At 42.1% G+C, this 19,215-nt stretch overlaps 2 protein-coding genes across 2 annotated transcripts in view; both read right to left on the minus strand.

Annotated features, from left to right (window-relative positions):
- Positions 1-3,401, minus strand: part of DCLK1 (doublecortin like kinase 1) — a 354,244-nt gene extending 350,843 nt beyond the window's left edge. Inside the window, exon 1 of the mRNA XM_079903169.1 lies at positions 3,342-3,401. The gene's annotated coding sequence lies outside the window, so the exon portion shown is untranslated. The remainder of the gene's footprint in view (positions 1-3,341) is intronic.
- A 3,629-nt stretch (positions 3,402-7,030) lies between these two features.
- SOHLH2 (spermatogenesis and oogenesis specific basic helix-loop-helix 2) overlaps positions 7,031-19,215 on the minus strand; it is a 40,948-nt gene continuing 28,763 nt past the window's right edge. Inside the window, exons 7-11 of the mRNA XM_079903430.1 lie at positions 15,250-15,397; positions 14,966-15,057; positions 13,859-13,980; positions 9,454-9,710; positions 7,031-8,062 (exon numbers count right to left, since the gene is read on the minus strand). Of these exons, the coding sequence (XP_079759556.1) occupies positions 8,042-8,062; positions 9,454-9,710; positions 13,859-13,980; positions 14,966-15,057; positions 15,250-15,397 (640 nt within the window). The 3' untranslated portion in view covers positions 7,031-8,041. The remainder of the gene's footprint in view (positions 8,063-9,453; positions 9,711-13,858; positions 13,981-14,965; positions 15,058-15,249; positions 15,398-19,215) is intronic.

A 19,215-nucleotide genomic window follows, 5' to 3' on the forward strand; every position in this document is an offset into this window, starting at 1 on the left:
ATTGGTACGGGGTTCAAATCGACTGCTGCCTCTCACACAGATGAGCCCCCCCAGCTGGGGCGTGGTGGCAGAAGGGAGACCCATGCCTGGAGATCACCAACCCGGGAGTAGGCTCCTTAGCGACCCTGGCGGCACGTGGAGAAGCCACACAAACTCTTATTCCCTCCCTGCTCCAAAAACGCTTCGCCTGAGGCTGGTGGGAAGAGGATGCTCAAGGTAACTGTTCCGCCCTGCCGGGTGGAGTGCCAGGACTTCACATGTCACCGTCAGGGCTAACGAATCCCAGCAGCTCACCGGAAGCCCAGCACCCTCACTGTTTAGGATCCTCCACAGCTGGGAGGAGTGCCATGAGATGCCAAGGAGAACGGAGATTCTCTCTCCTCCTGTGCGCGGCATCCTGGTGAGCCGAGGCTAGAGCGAGGGGCAGCGGCAAGATAATAGCAGCTACCTTTGGGCAGCTCTACAGTGGGCCAGGAACCTTGTAAACATTATCTTCCAGCCTCAGAACCTCAGTAAGTACAGGAATATTGTTACCTCCATTTTAGGGAAGAGGAAACAGGTGTAAGGAGGTAAATAATTTACGTAAACATGTGCAGCTAATGAGAGGCGGAACTGAGCTAGGACCGCCCCATTCGGACTAACCTTGTGCTCTTTCCAAGACACCAGGCTGCCTCTCTGGGTGGCTGAGGGGCCCATGTGTAAGGTACTCAGTGCCCGGAGCATCAGGCATGGAGGAAGAGGAGGTAAGGGCCAGGGAGATGGCAGAGAGAGAGCGGCGTTAGGGCCGTGCTGCAGGAGGCCTGGACGGGCCACGGGGAGATCGCAATCACACAGGGCTCTGCCTTGCCTTTGTTTAAGTGGGAGCAGAATATCCACGTGTAGACAGTGAAAAATAATTTTCAGCTGGAAGCCTGCCGTGCCTGGCTTGGCCTGGCCAGTGGGACCTGATTAGTATTCTTGAACTTTCATTAGCATTTGACGGAAATACCCAAATGACACAAAGCCAATCCTAGTAGCTGAGAGTTAACATCTTAACCCAATTTCTCTAAGGCAGTTAAGCATCTCCTTTTTGCAAACTATTTTGTGCAATAAGCAAACCATTTATGCAATCACCCTCACATTCACCTCCCCGAAACCAGTCCAGAGGATGTGGCTCCTTGTAGAGTTAATTTACATCATTGGCTGCTGGGCTGGAGAAGTGGGAGTCTTTTCCCAGCCTTGGCTGGACCAGGGCCAAGGGTATAAGTGCAAATCCCTTCACATGATTTCCCTGGAACTGCCTCTTGGACTGACACGATCCCGCCCCTGAGAGCAGCATTTTACTGCATCCTTTGTTGTACGTTTTCCATTTTAGGGAGAATTGATAGCGAGACTAAGAATAAACACATTCTCTGCCAGTCAGATTCTGTGGCTAGGTTTTTAAAAAGGACCTGGCCAGCAATAACATTTATATTGAAACTCAGCTCTTGCTTCACAGGGTGAGGGCACTGATGGTCAAGAAAGGAATTCCCCTCCCCATATACAATTCTTCTCACATGTCTGGAGAAAGCAGGGGAGTATGTGGAGCTCTGAGTAAATCCTGCAGTAGCTTCTCGGTTGCCTAAGATTAGGATTAACCCTTTAAAGTCTTTTTATGCCAAGACAATACGTTCATATTCAAGTTTCTCAAAACTCAATTTTTTGCTTCTAAAGAAAAAAGATTACTTAATTGATATCTCACCTCTTTCCCTTAACTCCATCAAAGGCTTAGAGGCATTTTCGTCCAGGTCCTGACTCACTAACCCAATTGAAGAGTTTAACTTCTTGTTACACTGAAAAAAAGTCTGCAGTGTCTCCTTTAGCAAGATATTTTAAATCATTATTTTACTAGTTAAATGTCATAAAGGGTAGTTCAATAATAGTGCTCCAGTAGGAGACAAAAATCAATGCTTTGACCACCATGACCTCCTTTTTTATGATAGTAAATAAAATCTAAAAATACTAAAGAAAACAAGTAATCCCACAGGGAAGTGAATCTGATGGGTTTCTCCACACTCTTAACTGAATGCTTTAAAAACAACAGATTCAGGGGTATTAGAATACCACAACATGAGAGAACCAGTATTAGTCCAAAGCAGTAGGGGAAAAAACGAGTTTACTCTTGTTTCTGTGCACCTATCCTAACATACACATAAGCATGAGAGAGATTTTCTACTTCCCAATAGTTTCCAGTTCAACACTGAGATCCACTTTAGGTCTATAGGGAAAATAACCTGGAAGGAGTTTTCACAGTGTTCGCAAAGTTGACACCTGTTATCGGGGGTTTAAAAATGACGTGGAGTCTTGTAAGTCCTAAGTCACAGAACTTTTTAAAATTTGGCTATTATTTTGAAGAACACAGGAAAATAGCCTGAGACAGGATACAGGAGGAGGAATTCAGTGTTGTAGAAAATACACCACTCCCAACACCCTCACATAGCCGACCTGGGGAAGAAAGAAGTGGAAAGGAGTATCCGTCTGCAAAGACGGTTTAGCAGACTCCGTTTCAGAACAAGTTTGTGCACTTTAGAAGCCTATTTCCCGGCCGTACTCAAGCCCACCTAGTTTACGATCTGACTTCTAGAAATGTGTGCTCTGAGCAAAAATGAAAAGTACTTTTTTCTAGGGTCAGATAGATGAGTAAAATTCAGCAGCACCCGGCATACTATGTAATGTAATTGTGTGCGTGTGTTTGCATCTTCCTGTTTTCTTGTTTTCAGAAAGGATATAATTCTGGGATGTTAAATCCACCTGGAAAAATCAAGAGATAAGGGGTTTCTCTGTCTTCCACAGGGGTGTCATGTTTCCATGGTGATGAAAGCAGCTTTTGATACCTGATTAACCAAGGCGATCCCTGGGCTTCCTGCTTCCTCATTCCATGTAACAGGGAGACAGGCAAAGGGAAAGGGGCAAACAACAGCAGGCCAGAAAGTCAGAAAGAAAAGTGTGGGAGGCTTCGGTTTGGTCTCAGGAATTTTGTGATGATAGGTCAATGCCAAGTATTCAGAGAAATGACATTATTTTCTGTAGTTTGTTATATTGCAAAAGTGGCTTTCTGCTTTTAACAACCCCTGTAATTCTACAAACATGAAAATTTAATAAACGTGAGAAAGCAACTCCCTTCATACACGTTTTTACTGCCATCTAGACAAAAGAAAGTGAGTGAGACAGACCTCATTTTCACGGTTTTCACTCTTTTCAGTTATTCCTGCTGAAAACTTCCTGGGTCCTTTCCCACCTTTGAATTTCCCCACAGCTATACTCTGGGTGTGCAGTGTTTTTACCCAATCATCTAACTTACCAAAGCAGTTTCTGAAACTCACCTCCTCAGCAAAACCTTTCTCCATCACCCAGCGGGGCAGCAATGATCCTCTCCTGTGACCTGCGGAGATTTGGGAGGATATGCTCCCCCTGCTTCATCTCCTGACATCTGCTCTCAACACACACGTGATTAGCATGTTACGAATCTAACGGTGGCTCCAAAACCTGGCTGCACATCGGAATCACTCTCTGCAGGTTACTGAGCCCCATCCTAGAATTACAGAATCACAATCTCTGAGACAGGAGCTCCCAAATGCATGGTTTTCATAAATCTACAAGGGCTTCAGGTCTGGAAGTCAATGACATACGGTTTTAGTTTGCATCTATTCTGTTTTCGTGTCTCCTCTGGATATCTGCATCCATTTACGTGCACTGGGGGTTTTTAAGTAGGATAATCAGATGCCTGCCACACCTCGGGCAGTGTTTGTTAAAATGTGGATCCCCAGGTGCCAGCTCAGCCAAACCTACCCATCTGACCCTGTGGGGCATGGCCTGGGAGTGTGCATTTTAACGTGCTGCCACTCTCCATCCCCCAAGCGATTCTCTTTGTAGGGGACAAACTGGAATACCTATAGGGACCAGGCAAAGTCATTTCAATGAAGGAGGCAAGCTGGGTGGGAACCTGACACCCCATACGTAGGGCTGGGTACTACTTACCTGAGCAATGTGTTGCTATTTTGCCTAAGTAGAAATAGAGCCAGTATTGCTGATGTTTTGAATTTTTCAGAAGCTAGAAATTCGGAGAAATTTAATTTCTCACAAGGGTTGGGGAGAGGGGGAATTGGATGAAGGTGGTTTCCAAAAGTACAAGCTTCCGGTTATAAGTGTACTACTAGGGATATGATGCACAGCGTGATTAATACAACTAACCCTGCTGTACGTTATATAGGAAAGTTGTTAAAAGAGCAAATCCTAAGAGTTGTCATCACAGGGAAGAATATGTTTTCTTTGATTTTGTATCTATATGAGTTGATGAGCATTCACTAAATTTCCTGTGGTCATCGTTCCATGACGTACGTAAGTCAAGTCATGATGCTGCACACCTTAAACCTATACAGTGCTGTATGTCAACTATACCTCAATAAAACTGGAAGGAAAAATAAATTAAAAAAAAAAAACAACAGTAAACAAACACAGCTGCCATGGGCAAGTTGTACCCTCTGCCTTAGAGGGCTCTACCCACGTGTCTCAAATCTCTGGTAACTTGCAGTGTCATGGGACATTGGGGGCCTGACCCAGTGACTTCTTATGATGAATGATAATAGAATTGCAGGGTCAGAAGGCCCTTGTGGATCATCCCATCATTTAATGACTGAATCACCCACTTCAACATTCCCCCACCCATGGCTGACGATGCCCTAAACTGCGTCATCTCTCACCCAGAGCCCCCACCTGTGCTGCACAGATCTGCGTGTGTTCTAGCTGCTTCCACTAGGCTACCCCCCACGCACCCAATGCAGCACGTTCCCAGGTGAAACTGTCATCATCCAGCGCCATCCCTCCAAATGCTCTTTTCCTTGTGCTCCCCCAGTGAACGTCAATATGATCTGTCCAGCAACCGAAGCCAGAAACCTGGCTGTTATCCTTACTACTTTGCCCTTATTCACCACCCCTGTATTGGATCATCTACCTACTCTTGCTAATTCTGCCCCCTTAATATCGACCAGATTTGCCTCTTCTCTTCATCCCCACAGCCAATGACGTATTTCAGGCCATCTCTTGTCTGAATTACTGGAACAGCCACTCCTTCCCCCGAGGTGCTTTAAGCCCCCTTCGATTCATTCTGCCTTTAACTCACCGAAGCCAGAGTGCTCACCCTAAAAATGCATATCTGATGATGTCAATACCATGACAGCAACAAAAGAACTGTTTAAAGTTCCAAGAGGGCAGTGTCATGTGGCCCTTGCCTCTCTCTCTCTGCTCCCGCCTATCTCCCTGCTCCATCCCTCCTCCACCCCACACCTGAACTCTCTGCACAGCCACATGGAATTACCTTCACTTCTCCAAACGTGTTATGCTGTCCTTTCCGTCGTTCCTTTGCAAATACAGTTCTGCCTGAAAACTTATCTCCCTAACCAGTCCCCAAATCTCCACCTCTTGGCTTAGTTTATGCCTACTGGTCCTTAAAATCTCAGCTTAATCATTGTTATAATTGTGGGGGCGATGACACCTATACAGTGCGCCAGACACTGTTCTAAGAGCTTTCACATGTATTATCTCATTTAATCTTCACAACCACCTTAAGAGGCAGGTACTGTTACTACCAGTTTCAGAAATGAGGATAGCGCAGACGTCACTACCCCTAAAACCTCCCATGAATCCCCAGAATGGTGTGGGTGTTGCTTTTTAGTACTTCATATTTCTCCCCCCGCATAGCACTCACCAAACTCTACTGCAGTTCCAGCCTACCTGTCTCTCCCAGTAAACTTTAAGCTCCTAGACAAAAAAAGTTAAAAAGACGATGTCATATATATAGCTGTTTTCCCAGCATTTAAGACAATGCCTGCCAAATAGTTACTGAACAAATTAATAAATAACTGAATGATTTTTGAGGTGTTCAACATTTGCATGTTCTCCACTGAACACACAACAGTTTGTTTACAATCACTACCAATGACTGCCATTTCTGCTATGCTGGGAGACCATACAACTCATATATTAGAAAAGTATGGTGAGGGGTAGGAAATAAGTGTAAACAGAGTAGTGATACACTCTCAATAAAAACTACAGTGATGGATGGCCAAATATCTACTTCCACTCTTCCTTCCCTCTTGACCTCAAACGGGTCCCTAAGGGCTTGACCACGTCCCCCCCTTTCCCTTCTCATAATCATCACCCATGTTCAGACGCCTCCTTCCTCTTGGGTCCTCATTCCCCCAGGTACCCATCCAAGCACGTGTACATCCAGCCAGCCAGCCAGCAAGATGGCTGACAATGAGGGTCTGGAAACAAGTAAGGCCAAGTTCCTCTCCCTCGAGGATATGTCTCATAATTTGCCTAAGCCACAGAAAGGGCTCAATAAATATTTGCTTCTGCCCCTACTCCCTGTTTGGATAGGGACAGGGGCTGCTAGAACCACCAATGTGAAAACCGCAAGCTGCCAACTTTTCTAGACAAACTCTTTGCACCTTTTCATTGTGAAAACGACACTGCAACTGTCTCATGACCGGTCAACCTGATTTTACAAAGGAAAAGTGTGTTCTTCTTTACAGGCTGAGGCCCAACTAACCTTTCCTCCCCGGCTGAGAGCTGAACTGACCTGGAAGAGCATAATTTATTAATACTAAAATTCTGGTATTAAAAATGAATTTGGACATTTGCATGAAGTTCAGGATGATGGGAACCAGCGTTGAAAAAAAAGACTGATCTGGTAGTCTCCTCTTCATGTTGAAAGGAAAAAGGGGATTGATAACAGCAGGTAGACAGGATCTGTGGGTCACCTCTCTAGGTAGAATTCCCAGCCACAGGCTGTGTCTCATGGTCCACGTGTGAATTTAGGAAAACGCTGATGCAAAGAAAAAGTCCCAGTAGAAATTAAGACCAGCTGTGAACATATGAAGTCATCCCAAAATACTCAAAATACCTCAACAGGTTCTCCTACAATGTCAAAGCCATTACTACCCCCAAAGGCAAGAGTCGAGCACACATTTATAATAATAAGCATAGAATCTTAGTTGGAAACTTCTAGTTCCTTTATCAAGTTTGTCAAACATCTACAAATTCCATTACCATGCCATCCTCAAAGAAAAGTTATACAATTTAACATGAAAATTTGGCTATGCCGAAAGTAATTTTCCAAATCCTCAAAAATCTTGTAAAATGAAAGTCCCTACACAGTACTACTAAAAGAGGGAACACATATTTATTAAACAGAACAAAAATGGGTTACCGTTTTGAGGGTCAGAACTGAATATTTTCTTTAACAATAATACTTATACTATGCATAAGAACATTTTAGTGAAATATAAAACAAACATTTTTCTCTCCTTATTTTCAGCAATCTTTTCTGATACCCATAGGAAGAAGGAGATGAAAAACAAAGAAAGGCCTGCTAGTCTGTAACTAAAGAGCCAGAAAGAAAAATTTACCTATTAGCTATCATTTCACTCAAGGGATGGTGAAATGCAAAAACAAACATGTCAGTTTATTCATTAGTAGTCAAGTGAGGAGGTAAACACCTCTCTCAAACTATGGTATCTGAGTTTGAATAGTGAATAGCCAAGGAAGCTCTCTCAAATGTCAAGTCTGGAAACGATACCACCTAGAAATAAGTGACAGTAATTCACAGTGATACTAAAAGTAAGAATCAAGTTGCAACATCTGTACTTAGTGACACCAATGCACTGTACCCATTCTACGTGGATCTTCTTTATCATGTACCTTTCGCATAAATTGTGGAATATTTTTTGAGAAAAAAAAAAAAAGAGTCTAGCTCACCTAGGCCGTTTGTTCTTGTAGCACCTGAGTTGGGGGAGATCCACGTATGTGTGAAGGTAAGTAAAAACCTATGGCTAGCACTTTTGCTGCCTGTCTTTCTGACTGCAGAAGCTTTTAGCACATTTATCAGAAGCCATACAATGCAAACCCTTTTGATAGTAGGTCTCCGGGTGTAGCTTTCAAGATCATTCTTTGTTCCATTCTTCTTGTATTGTCTGACGGCACTCAGTAGGTGGTCTAGAGTGTGAATTTCAAACATGTGCTATTAATACGCCCAAAACTGTTGCTGCAAAGGTGAAAAAAAAAACACATTAATTGAATCCTGGCCTGTTCTTACTCATAATGTCACAAATACATTTTCTATGTCCTCAAGCAATAGGAAATAATTTGTAAAACCATGAACTCCTCGGGTGAATACACTACAGGTTTTAAAATAGGTATTATTCATAGTTACTAAAAGTAATTATACATTGTTGTAACAATTCTCCGAAAAAACTACATACAGTAAGGGTAGGTCACAATTAAAAAAATAATATGCTGGTATACTAATGACCATTAGTAACAGTATTATATCTGTAGATACTTCATATTTTAAAATTTCTTTCTAATGCTCTTTCAAACATTTTTCTCATAAATGTTTTTTGGGAAAGTCACTATTATTCCCACTTTATAAATGTCATATGGAAATAATGGTCCCTACCTCAATGACTGTGTCGAAGATTCATTAGATCACCCACATTAAGTACGTAGGGTATCTGGCACATTACCTATTGAGTGCTCAAAACATGGTAACTATTATTAATATGCAAAAGTATCAATAATTATATTAAGGCTATCAGAGTCCATTTTAAGCAGGCCAGTCAAGTTCAGGTCTTCCTCTAGAATTGGACAATTCTTCCCAAAAATGAAGATACCACTGATCCATGGTGGAATGCTTTTCCCTTCCTCACTCCCAACTCCTAACCTCTCCACTGGGCTAATTCTTACTCTTTGGATCTCAGCTCACACAGTACTTCCTCCAGGGGTAAGCAGTCCCAATCCTTGCCCACACCCGTATTACCCTATAGACACGAGGGTCTCCTCCCGTGCGCGCCAATGCGCATCATGACTGTCTGCTTCTATGCCCGCTTCCCTGTGAGACTCAGGCTTCATGACGGCAGGGATTGTGGTCTATCTTTAGATACTACATTTCCGGTGGTTAGCACAATGCTAGAACACAGTGGGTGCTCAATAAGTATCTGTGCTATGAGGACACCTGGGATCTGAAATCGGCCTGGTTGGTGTCACAAGAACAGGCTGTCATAGGGTGTGTGACTGGTGCCGGCCTAAGAGAGAAATCAGCAGCGAGCCACGGTGCCAGTGGAGGGTGAGGCTGGTGGAATGGCAGGTGGCACCGTAGAAAGCGGGGTCGGGCGGGGGGAGCGAGGCGGGGCTCTAGAGGAGATTAGGTTCCACCTGGTCACTTCCAGTCATAGCAGCGGAGCCACGTCCAGATTCACCAACTCTGGATACGGAGAGAGCAGCGGGGCGGCACGGGGAGCCAGAGCCTGGGCTGACTCCCCCGGTGCCAGGCGATGAGGTTTCTAACCAGAGCATGAACAACAAAACGCAGGCCAGGGGCTCCTGCTGGCTGGGATGAAAGAGCCCAGCCTGACCCACAGACCCCAGAAGACTTACCAGACAGTTGGGGTGTGCTGTGCACGCCTGGCCCAACACAGAATTGCAGTGCTGAGGAAGAAACTTCGAGACTTTGGGCACAGCTGTTGGAAAATGCACCGAAATGTTCTGATTTGTTACGGCAGCGGCATCATAGGAAGGGACGACTTTAGAATAGTATCTGACGGCACGGAAGGAATTAAGAGAGTGAGCTGTGCTGGGGATTCGGGTTTTACACACGGCGCCAACAGTGTTCTCTGACGCAGAGCTCGACTGACCTTTAATAAAAACAAAGCAAGTATCCATCAGTAGATGCAAATCAGTAACCCTGAACTACTATATTTGAAATACATTGCCCTCTATTTCATTTCCTCATGGTCCAAACTTAAGACTACTGCTATACTCAAATGCTGATGTAAAAACAAAGTGAACTTTCTGGTAGTGGCATTTGGAGCGATACACACACTATAAATTAGTGTTCACATGTCACTAAAAGACAGATTTTGGAGACGCATCATACCTCTATGCCATTGTGTGTGCGTGCGCATGTCTCACCATCGTAAAAACTGTGATCATCCCTATGAAGCATGGGAGAATGCTGGAAAGAAGAACTCCATCCAGCCACAAATCAATCACTGATTTTCTATGAGTGAAGTGGGTTATATTGTTATATAGCTATATTCTGTGCAATGACTAGAAGGCAGAAAAAATTTTTTAATATATAATGAATGTTAACAATGTAATCTCGATATCGGGAATACCTTGTTTTGTTTTTAAACTTTCTGGCCGCGCTGTGCGGCTTGAGGGATCTCCCTGACCAGGGATCAAGCTCATGCCCCCTGCAGTGGAAGCACGGAGTCCAAACCACTGGACCGCCAGTGACTTCCCTGAACACCTATTTATTTTCTTCTGGATACTGACAGGAATAAAGGCAAAGGAACATAGCTTTATGTCTACTTTAAATACAAATGTATCTGGAATATTTGTGAAAAATCATTTCGGCAAAAGTGTACAGAGACTTGTGAAAAAGGACAAGTAAAGGCAGCCTAAGGAAGTCTAATGTTGACCGATATCAGCACTTCTGGGTTACAGGTCAGATTTAGCACAGAAACCAGGGGACTTCAGGTGGCCATTTAACTTCTCCAGCCTTCAATTTACCGGCCTAGGTGGTGAAAGTGAAATCTGAAAGACTTATTAACTGATTTCAACTGTGCCAGTCCTCTTTCAGAAACCATTTGGCAACATGCGTGACCAGCTGTGCATGTGCTCACGTTCCCTAACTCACTCGTCACTCACTTCCAGGTATCCAGGCCAAGGAAAAAGTCCAAAATACAGAAAAATCTACAGGGAAATATTTACTATCATATTATGCATAAAATCACTCTCCCCACAAAACTGCAAACACTAAATGTAGCGACCGGAGGCCGAGTAAGAAAACTATTCTATAAATCGTTTGATAAACTACTAAAACCATTACAATGGTGCTGAGGGCTGCATAATACAAAATTCAAGGGTACAGGACACAATGTTAAGTAAAAAAGCCAGAGACAGAATTGGAGATCCAATATGATTACGACTGTAGTATAGAAAAAGACTGTGGTGTAGAAAAAGACTTGAAGGGAATACATTTAAAAATGAATACAGTTATTATCTTAGCTGGGTTTTAGTAAAGGACTAATACTGCTTTTCAAATGGAAAAATGTATATAAATAAAATCGAAGTAGGGGTTTTGACTCAGTGACCTTCAAGGTCTTGTCCAGTCTGAACCTGACATAAGCCTATGGTCCTAGTGGATTTGTTTCTTCCCAAGAACAGTCATTTTAGGTGATGCAAAACCAAGAGATCCTGCAACACAGAAAGGCCTGAACTCACTACCATCACAAGAGTGTTTCAGAGTTTCTGCAGGATATGAATAGTGAAAATGCAGAAGTAAGTACTGCGTGTATAAGAAGTAACACTGACAGGCATACACCTGTGGCCTGACCCCTATCTGATTTAATCTGGGCTGACTGAATCATTCTTTGTGACACTCAGCCATAGCTACTTTAAGTAGATTAACCATGGCTCATGGCTACTTTTTTTTCTATTCTCCTTCCCTCTCCCCTAAGTCAGGAAAAAAGTCTAAATTGACGAATAAATACCCTGAGGTTGATTACATGAACAAGGAGGGCAATGTCCTATTTGGAGACCCTTTCTCTTTTGACTTTAGACACCATCCCCCGTAACCTCGTTTGTTCCCGTTGTTTCCACAATGTCCCCATAATGTGCATGGTACCTCGACGACAGCACTTAAAATAACACACGAATCATATTTTGCTTTATGACCCTGTCTGCTGCTCATTTGCGAGCTCCCTAAGAACAAGAACTGCACCATGTCTGTCCTCGTGTCCCCATCTTTGAGGCAGAAACATTTAAGCTGAAACTAAGCGATGACTGGGGGTGAGCCAGGCAGAGCGTGGGAAAGGGCATTCCCAGCACAGGGAGGTGCTGACATGAGGCAGTGGAATCCCTTCGAGGAAACCAGTAGAAAGGTGACCTCAGACTCAGGCAGGGGGAGGAGATGGTAGGGCCTCTGGTCATCAGCACCTAACATGCAGGTTACATGCTCCATAACCTACTGGCTTCTCAGTGAAGAATAACCTTTGGGAATATGTATGAGAAGTCACACGCTGGCAGCTGTGTGCTTCTACTCTGGCTCTGCTTTTTTTCCATCTTCTTATTTGTACAAGCACATGGGCATGCCTAGACTTTATAATACCAATAACAAAAATGCCTCCCAGTGGGTAAACATTGAATATTCACAATGGAATATTCATATAATGAATGTTTCTTGATCACCTACTGTGAGCTGGTCATTGTTCTAGGTACTAGAGATACAGCAATGAACAAAAGAGGCAAAAAAAAAAAAATCCCTGTCCTTGTGGAGTTGATATTCTAGTGGCAGAAGACAGGCAAGAAAAAAATAGGCAAGAAAAGAATATTAGAAGGAGAACAGTGCTATGAAGACAAATACAGCAGAGAGAGTGGATAAGGAGTCCCACGTATTATGTGATGCTGGGAAGGAGTGTGCGGTTTTAATTGGGTGGTTGAGAAAGACTCACTGAGAAGGTGACAATTAAGCAAAGACACAAAGGAGGTAAATCAATTAATATGTTAAATGCTCAGTACAGGCAGACCTTGTTTTATTGCACTTTGCAGCCACTCTATTCTTTTACAAATTGAAGGTGTGTGGCAACCCTACATCAAGTGAGTCTATTGGTGCCGTTTTTCCAACTGCATTTGCTCCCTTTATGTCTCTGTGTCACATGTTGCTAATTCCCACAATATCTTAAACCTTTTCATTATTAGCATATTTGTTACAGTGATCTGTGATCAGTGATCTTTTTTTTTTTTTTGATTTCAGGTTGTAAGGAAATCGCTTTATTATTTCGGTTGTTTCAGGATTTTCAAAGGTATGCTTCAACCTTCCTTAGGTGTGATGTGAATCCATGTTCCTTATTAAAAATATGTTTAATATTTTTATACAGCCATATCTCATTTTACTGTGCTTTGCTTTATTGTACTTCCATTGTGTTTTGAAGAGTTGTTGTTTTTTTTTTTTAAACAAATTGAAGGTTTGTGGCAACCTTGCATTGTCAGATGATGGTTAGAATTTTTTTTTAATTTTTATTGGAGTAGAATTGCTTTACAATGGTGTGTTAGTCTCTGCTTTATAACAAAGTGAATCAGCCACACATATACACATGTTCCCATATCTCTTCCCTCTTGCGTCTCCCTCCCTCCCACCCTCCCCATCCCACCCCTGCAGGCGGTCACAAAGCACCAGCTGGTGATCAGTGATCTTTGATGTTAAACTACTACTTGCTGGAGGCTCAGACGATGGCTAGCATTTTAAAGCAATGACATGTTTTAAAATTAAGGCATGTACATTAATATTTGAGACATATGCATTACATACTTAATAGACTATGATAGTGTGTAAACATAACTTTTATATGCACTGAGAAACCGAAACACGTGTGACCCTATTGCGATATTCGCTTTATTGCAGTGGTCTAGAACAGGACTCACGGTATTTCTGAGGTCTGCCTGCACTGTTAGCACTGAATTAATATGAATACTTCCCTCCCTTTAGATTCTATTCAGTAATACACATAGTCATCAGTGTGCTCATCATCTATCATTAAGATGAGATTTCTGGTAATGAGAGTCAATTTTCAGCCCACTTTCTGGGGTAACATTATTTAAATGCCAGTGGCCAGCCGTGTCTTTCAAGCAGACAGCACCAAAGGACTCAGGGTGTAATCTTCCAGCTACGCTCCATCCCCTGGTTGCGGCAGTGCCTGCACAGAAGGCCCAGGGTGAGCAGGACACACACGCGCGCCCGTGCACACTACGGCTGCACAGGGCGGTGGGCGGAGCTCACCTCTCACAGCTTCATCCAAGGGAGCCCCGGAGGCAGGAACAGAGTACACGTTCAAGCGTTTATTAGCCAGGAATCTGATCCCTCTCACAGGTGAATAACTGCTTGTCAACACACTGTTTTCTCTTAAAAAAACAAAACATTCTTTAGGCATTTCTCAAGGAAGATGATATGAACATTGCTGAGTTGAACTGCTCTTCTTACATTCAATTTTTAAAAAGCACAGACAGAGCCTATGCTCTGGATTAAATATAAGAACAAACTGTAGAAGAGGACTCATGATGGTTCTTTAGGATATGGAGGAATGGTTTACTTCTCCTTTAGAGTTTTTCTTGGTGTACACATTCTAATCAATTTAAACAAGGAAGCATCCATCTGGCACGTCACCTGTTATACTAGAAATGTCTTTAAGGACTCCCAACTGAAAATGGGGCTGGACTGCCCTGGTGACAGAGGAATGCTAGAATCTATCGCATCCTGACTGCATTGTCAATCACCACAGGCACTACTTGTAAAGCCCCATTTTAAGAAACAACAAAAGAAGAAAGAGTGAGTCAAATGATGAAAGCATCATGGGCCTGAGAATATTACATATTTTATCACTGTAATTAAATGATACACATCAGCAATGGGAAAAGTTTACTGATTCTTTTTTTTTTAATAGACCTTTATTGGAATATAATTGCTTCACAATACCGTGTTAGTTTCTGTTGCTCAACAAAGCGTATCAGCCATGTGCAAACACATGTCCCTATATCCCCTCCCTCTTGAGCCTCCCTCCCACCCTCCCTATCCCACCCCTCTAGGTCATCACAAAGCACCAAGCTGATCTCCGTGTGCTATGCGGCTGCTTCCCACCAGCCAACTATTTTACATTCGGTAGTGTATATAAGTCGATGCTACTCTCACTTAGCCCCAGCTTCGCCCTCCCAGCCCACGTCATCAAGTCCATTCTCTATGTCTACCTCTTTATTCCTGCCCTGCAGCTAGGTTCATCGGTACCATTTAGTTCTCATTATGGGTGGGTTCAGTGCCTGTCTCATTTCTAGCATTAGTACCAGAGGAAAATAACAAGGCGACCTCAGATTCACAAGATTCAGATGATCATACCTTTGTGCCATAATCGTGCCTGGGGTGGATAGCTGGATGGGCGTTTGTCGTTTCTTACAAAACCTCCTATTGATCTGAAGTACTTCTGTAATCTAAGAAATGAAGAGAGAAAGAGATTGAGATCTACTTAGATAGCTATAGCTATAGATTTTTTTCATATATACACAAACACACACACACACACACACACACACACTTCTAACTATAAAAAATAAAAGAAATAAAACTGTAGCATTAAAGCACTGTCTGCGAGAATAAATTTCAAGGGCTTGAGAGTTGACTACCTGGCCCATGATGGCTGGAGGGATTTTCTCCCGGACATACTTCATGTAGTCAACTGTTGCCTCGAGAATCGAAGCTGTGTCATTCTTTCTCTCCTTCACATACGGCAACAGGGTACGCAGCTGCTCACAGCAATACTTGATTCGCTCTCTGAGCAGAGAAATGTAATAAATAAGGAATGGTTAGCCTGTTTTCTTCCTTGTGCACAAGGACAACCAATCCCTCCTCTGGGTTTGTTTATAAAGGAACCGGCCCCTGCCTTTCTAGTCTCCGTTTTAGAGGAGGGCCATGTCCCCACAAGCCAGCAGTCTCCACAGCCCCTGGAATCACAGCTTTCTGGGGCACGGCTCACACTGCTGCCGAGTACAGTGTCTGTGCTGATGGCAGCCCAGCTCACTCTTCCCCGTGAGTGTGCAGGATGCCCAGACACTGAGGACACCAGAGAATACCCCTGCTGCCTATGGAAACCTACAGGCACGCATCCCTCAGAGGAGAGGATCACACACAATACACATAAATCCTTTTGTGATTCACACTAGAAGCCTGGAAGGCAAAGAAAGAGTCCTCAGGATATTCATGTCACCCTGATCTGGACCACATTTCCAACAATACACAATTAGCAACTTAGAATACATGGGCTTCACCTGTGTTCTGAGCCAAAGGAAAATCAGAAGCCTGCTTCCTTTACATGAGGTAGGTAGATGGACAGAACAAATAAACCAATATGCAAATGAGAACATCATCCAGGCTCATATCAGAAAGAAACTAACCTAAGTCTTTCACAGTTCTGAAGGGAAGTACATAGGAAATGTAACTCTAAATTGATCTCAGCCTTTGTGACCTTCAGTTATCCATGTGTTCAGTTAATAAGCATTCTTAAGCACGTTTTGCGCTGAATACTGCCTTGACATGTATGGGATCAAAGGGTGGCTCTGCCCATTACTGGCTGGGACCTCTGGCAACTTACTAAACCTCTCTGAACCTTAGATGACAAAAATAAATGGATTTTTAAAAATCCACTTTGTCACATAGCCAGTGAATAACTCAAATATTCCAGATCAGTGGGTGGTATTTTAATTGGGCTTTGAGGAGCTTTGGGGGTTCTGTGGAGATGTCTCAGGCATCACTCTGTAAAAGGGATGGAAAAGTCAACAATTTGACATGTGTATGATGGGCTCTGAAACTTCATATACCCTTCCACATGGTACTTTCACTTACAAGGATCTCAAACACAGAACAAACTTCCTGTAAAATGACATCCATTAGTCTATCAGTAAAACAGGAAAAACAATTTAAACACACAAAATGAGTGGATGCTTAAGTAAGCTCAGCAGAATATTACCTGGCAGTGGAAATATGTTATAAAGCTTATTGGGGGGTCTTCCCTGGTGGCACAGTGGTTGAGAGTCCGCCTGCCGATGCAGGGGACACGGGTTCATGCCCCGGTCCGGGAAGATCCCACATGCCGTGGAGCGGCTGGGCCCGTGAGCCATCGCCGCTGAACCTGCGCGTCCGGAGCCTGTGCTCCGCAGCAGGAGACACCACAACAGTGAGAGTGAGAGGCCCGCGTACAGAAAAAAAAAAAAAGCTTACTGGGGAAAAAATAGTATATTTCTATAGGAGACAAGTATAAGATACAGGAGAGCATATAAAATATGATCATAGCCATTAAGGAAAAAATAAGGCAAAAAAAAGACAAAGCAAAAGTGTCAAGTAATCATTATTTCTGGATAGTTGGGCTATAGAAAATATTATTTCTTCCTTTAATTTTCTACATTTTCCAAATATCTTTGTGGGGCATATATCACTTTTATAATGAAAGATCACATTAAACATTTTTCCAACATTCATTAGGAAAATGTTCAAACATACAGGAAGATCGACAGAATTAAGATTTCTTAATTCTTAAAAGTTGAAAGAATTAAGAATTTGTATGGGGAACACTTATATACCCACTGCCTAGAGTCTATGGTGAACACTTACTGTCTATGCTTTGTCATATATGAATCATCCCACTGGCCATATACATCAACCTATTTTATTGCACTGAAGCATTTCAAAGTAAGTTGTAGACTTCAGTACACTAAACCCCTAAACATATAGCTACAGTTCGAATTATTTTATTTTCGGGTAAAAGTTACATAAAATAAAATGCACCAATCTTAAGGGTACTATTCTATGAGTTTTGACAAACGTACAAAACTATGTGACACAAACTACCTAATCAACATTCTCATAACCCCAGAAAGTTCCTTATGTTCCTTCTTGGTCAGTCTCATCCCCCATAAGAAGCAACCACATTTCTGATATTTTTCTATCTCACATTACTCTTGTCTCTCCTTAAATTACGTATAAATCAAATCTCACAGCACGTGTCCTTTTATGTAAGGTTTCTTTCACTTGCATAATGTTTTTGAGATTTATCCATGGGGCTGCTTTGTTCCCTTTTATTGAGGAACAGTATTCCATAGTATAAATACGCCACAGCTTATTTATCCATTCTCTTATCGATCAGCACTTTGGCTGTTTCTTATTTTTATCATTATGAATAAAACTGCAAGATCTTCTGTACATCTTTTTGTGAACGTATGTTTTTATTTCTCTTAGGTAAATGTCTTGGAATTGAATTGAAGGGTTATTTTACAAATTTAGAAGAAACTAGCAGAACTTTCCCCCAAACAGTACCAATTTACCCTCCCACCATCCATGTATGAGAATTCCTGTTGTTCCACATCTTGGATAGCATTTAACACTGTCAGTTTTAATTTTTAAATATTGGCCTTTCAGAGGTATGTGTGGTAGTATCTCGTGCTTTAATTTGCATTTCCATGACAACGAAGTACGTTAAGCATTTTTTCTGCTGCTTATTGGGCTTGTGTATTGCCTTCCTTTGTGAAGTGTCTGTCTGAATACTTTACCTCCATTTTAATTGGACTGTAGGTCTATTATTGAACTTTAAGAGTTCTTTGTATATCCTAATATCAGTATTTTGTCAATATATTTGTTTTGCAAATATTTTCTCCCAGTCTGTAGTTTGCCTATTTATTTTCTTAGTGGTGTCTTATGAAAGAAAAAGCTGTAAATTTTGAAGAGTCTAATTCATCTACTCTTACTGTTATAGTTATTGCTTTCTGTGTCATAAGGAACCGCCGCCTGCCCTCAGCTAGCGAAAACATTCTCCTAGGCTTTTTTCTAGAACTGTAGTGTTCAGTACAGTAGCCATAAGCCACATGAGTCTATTTAAATATGAATTAATTAAAAATTAAACAAAAATTTGAATTCATTTCCTAAGTCACAACACCTACATTTCAAATACTCAATAATATGACTAGCAGCTACCTTACTGGACAGCAGATATAGGCCATTTCTAACACTGCAGAAAGTTCTACTGAACAGTCCTATTCTAGAAGCTTTATAGTTTTAGCTTTATATGATAGCCCTCTCTATACTTCATGTTGAATTAATTTTTATATGGTATGAGGAAGGGGTCAAGTTTCATTGTTTTTTCATATGGATATCCTGTTGTTCCAGCACCATTTATAGAAAAGACTTTTGTTTCCCAAGTTGTTTGCCCTGGTGATTTGCTGAAAATCAAGTGACCATAATGTGTGGGCTATTGTGTTTTATTATCTACTGGTCAACCTTCATGTTAGTAAAATGCTGATTAATGTAGCTGTATGCTAAGTCTTGAAGTCAGATAGCTTAAGTGCCCCAACTTTGTTGTACTTTTTCAGGATTGCTTTATTCTAAGTCCTTTTATATTCACAGTCCTTTCCACACAGTTTTGAATTAGACTGTCAATTTTTACCCAAAAAAGTCTATTTGAATTATTGTTTAGATTTAAATAAAGTTATATTTCAATTTAGCGAGAGCTGACATCTTTTTTCTTTTTTTTCAGTAAATTTATTTATTTTTTGGCTGCATTGGGCCCTTGCTGCACACAGGCTTTCTCTAGTTGCAGCGAACAG

This window comes from Stenella coeruleoalba (genome assembly GCF_951394435.1).
Source record: "Stenella coeruleoalba genome assembly, chromosome: 18".
NCBI classification, from domain to species: domain Eukaryota; kingdom Metazoa; phylum Chordata; class Mammalia; order Artiodactyla; family Delphinidae; genus Stenella; species Stenella coeruleoalba.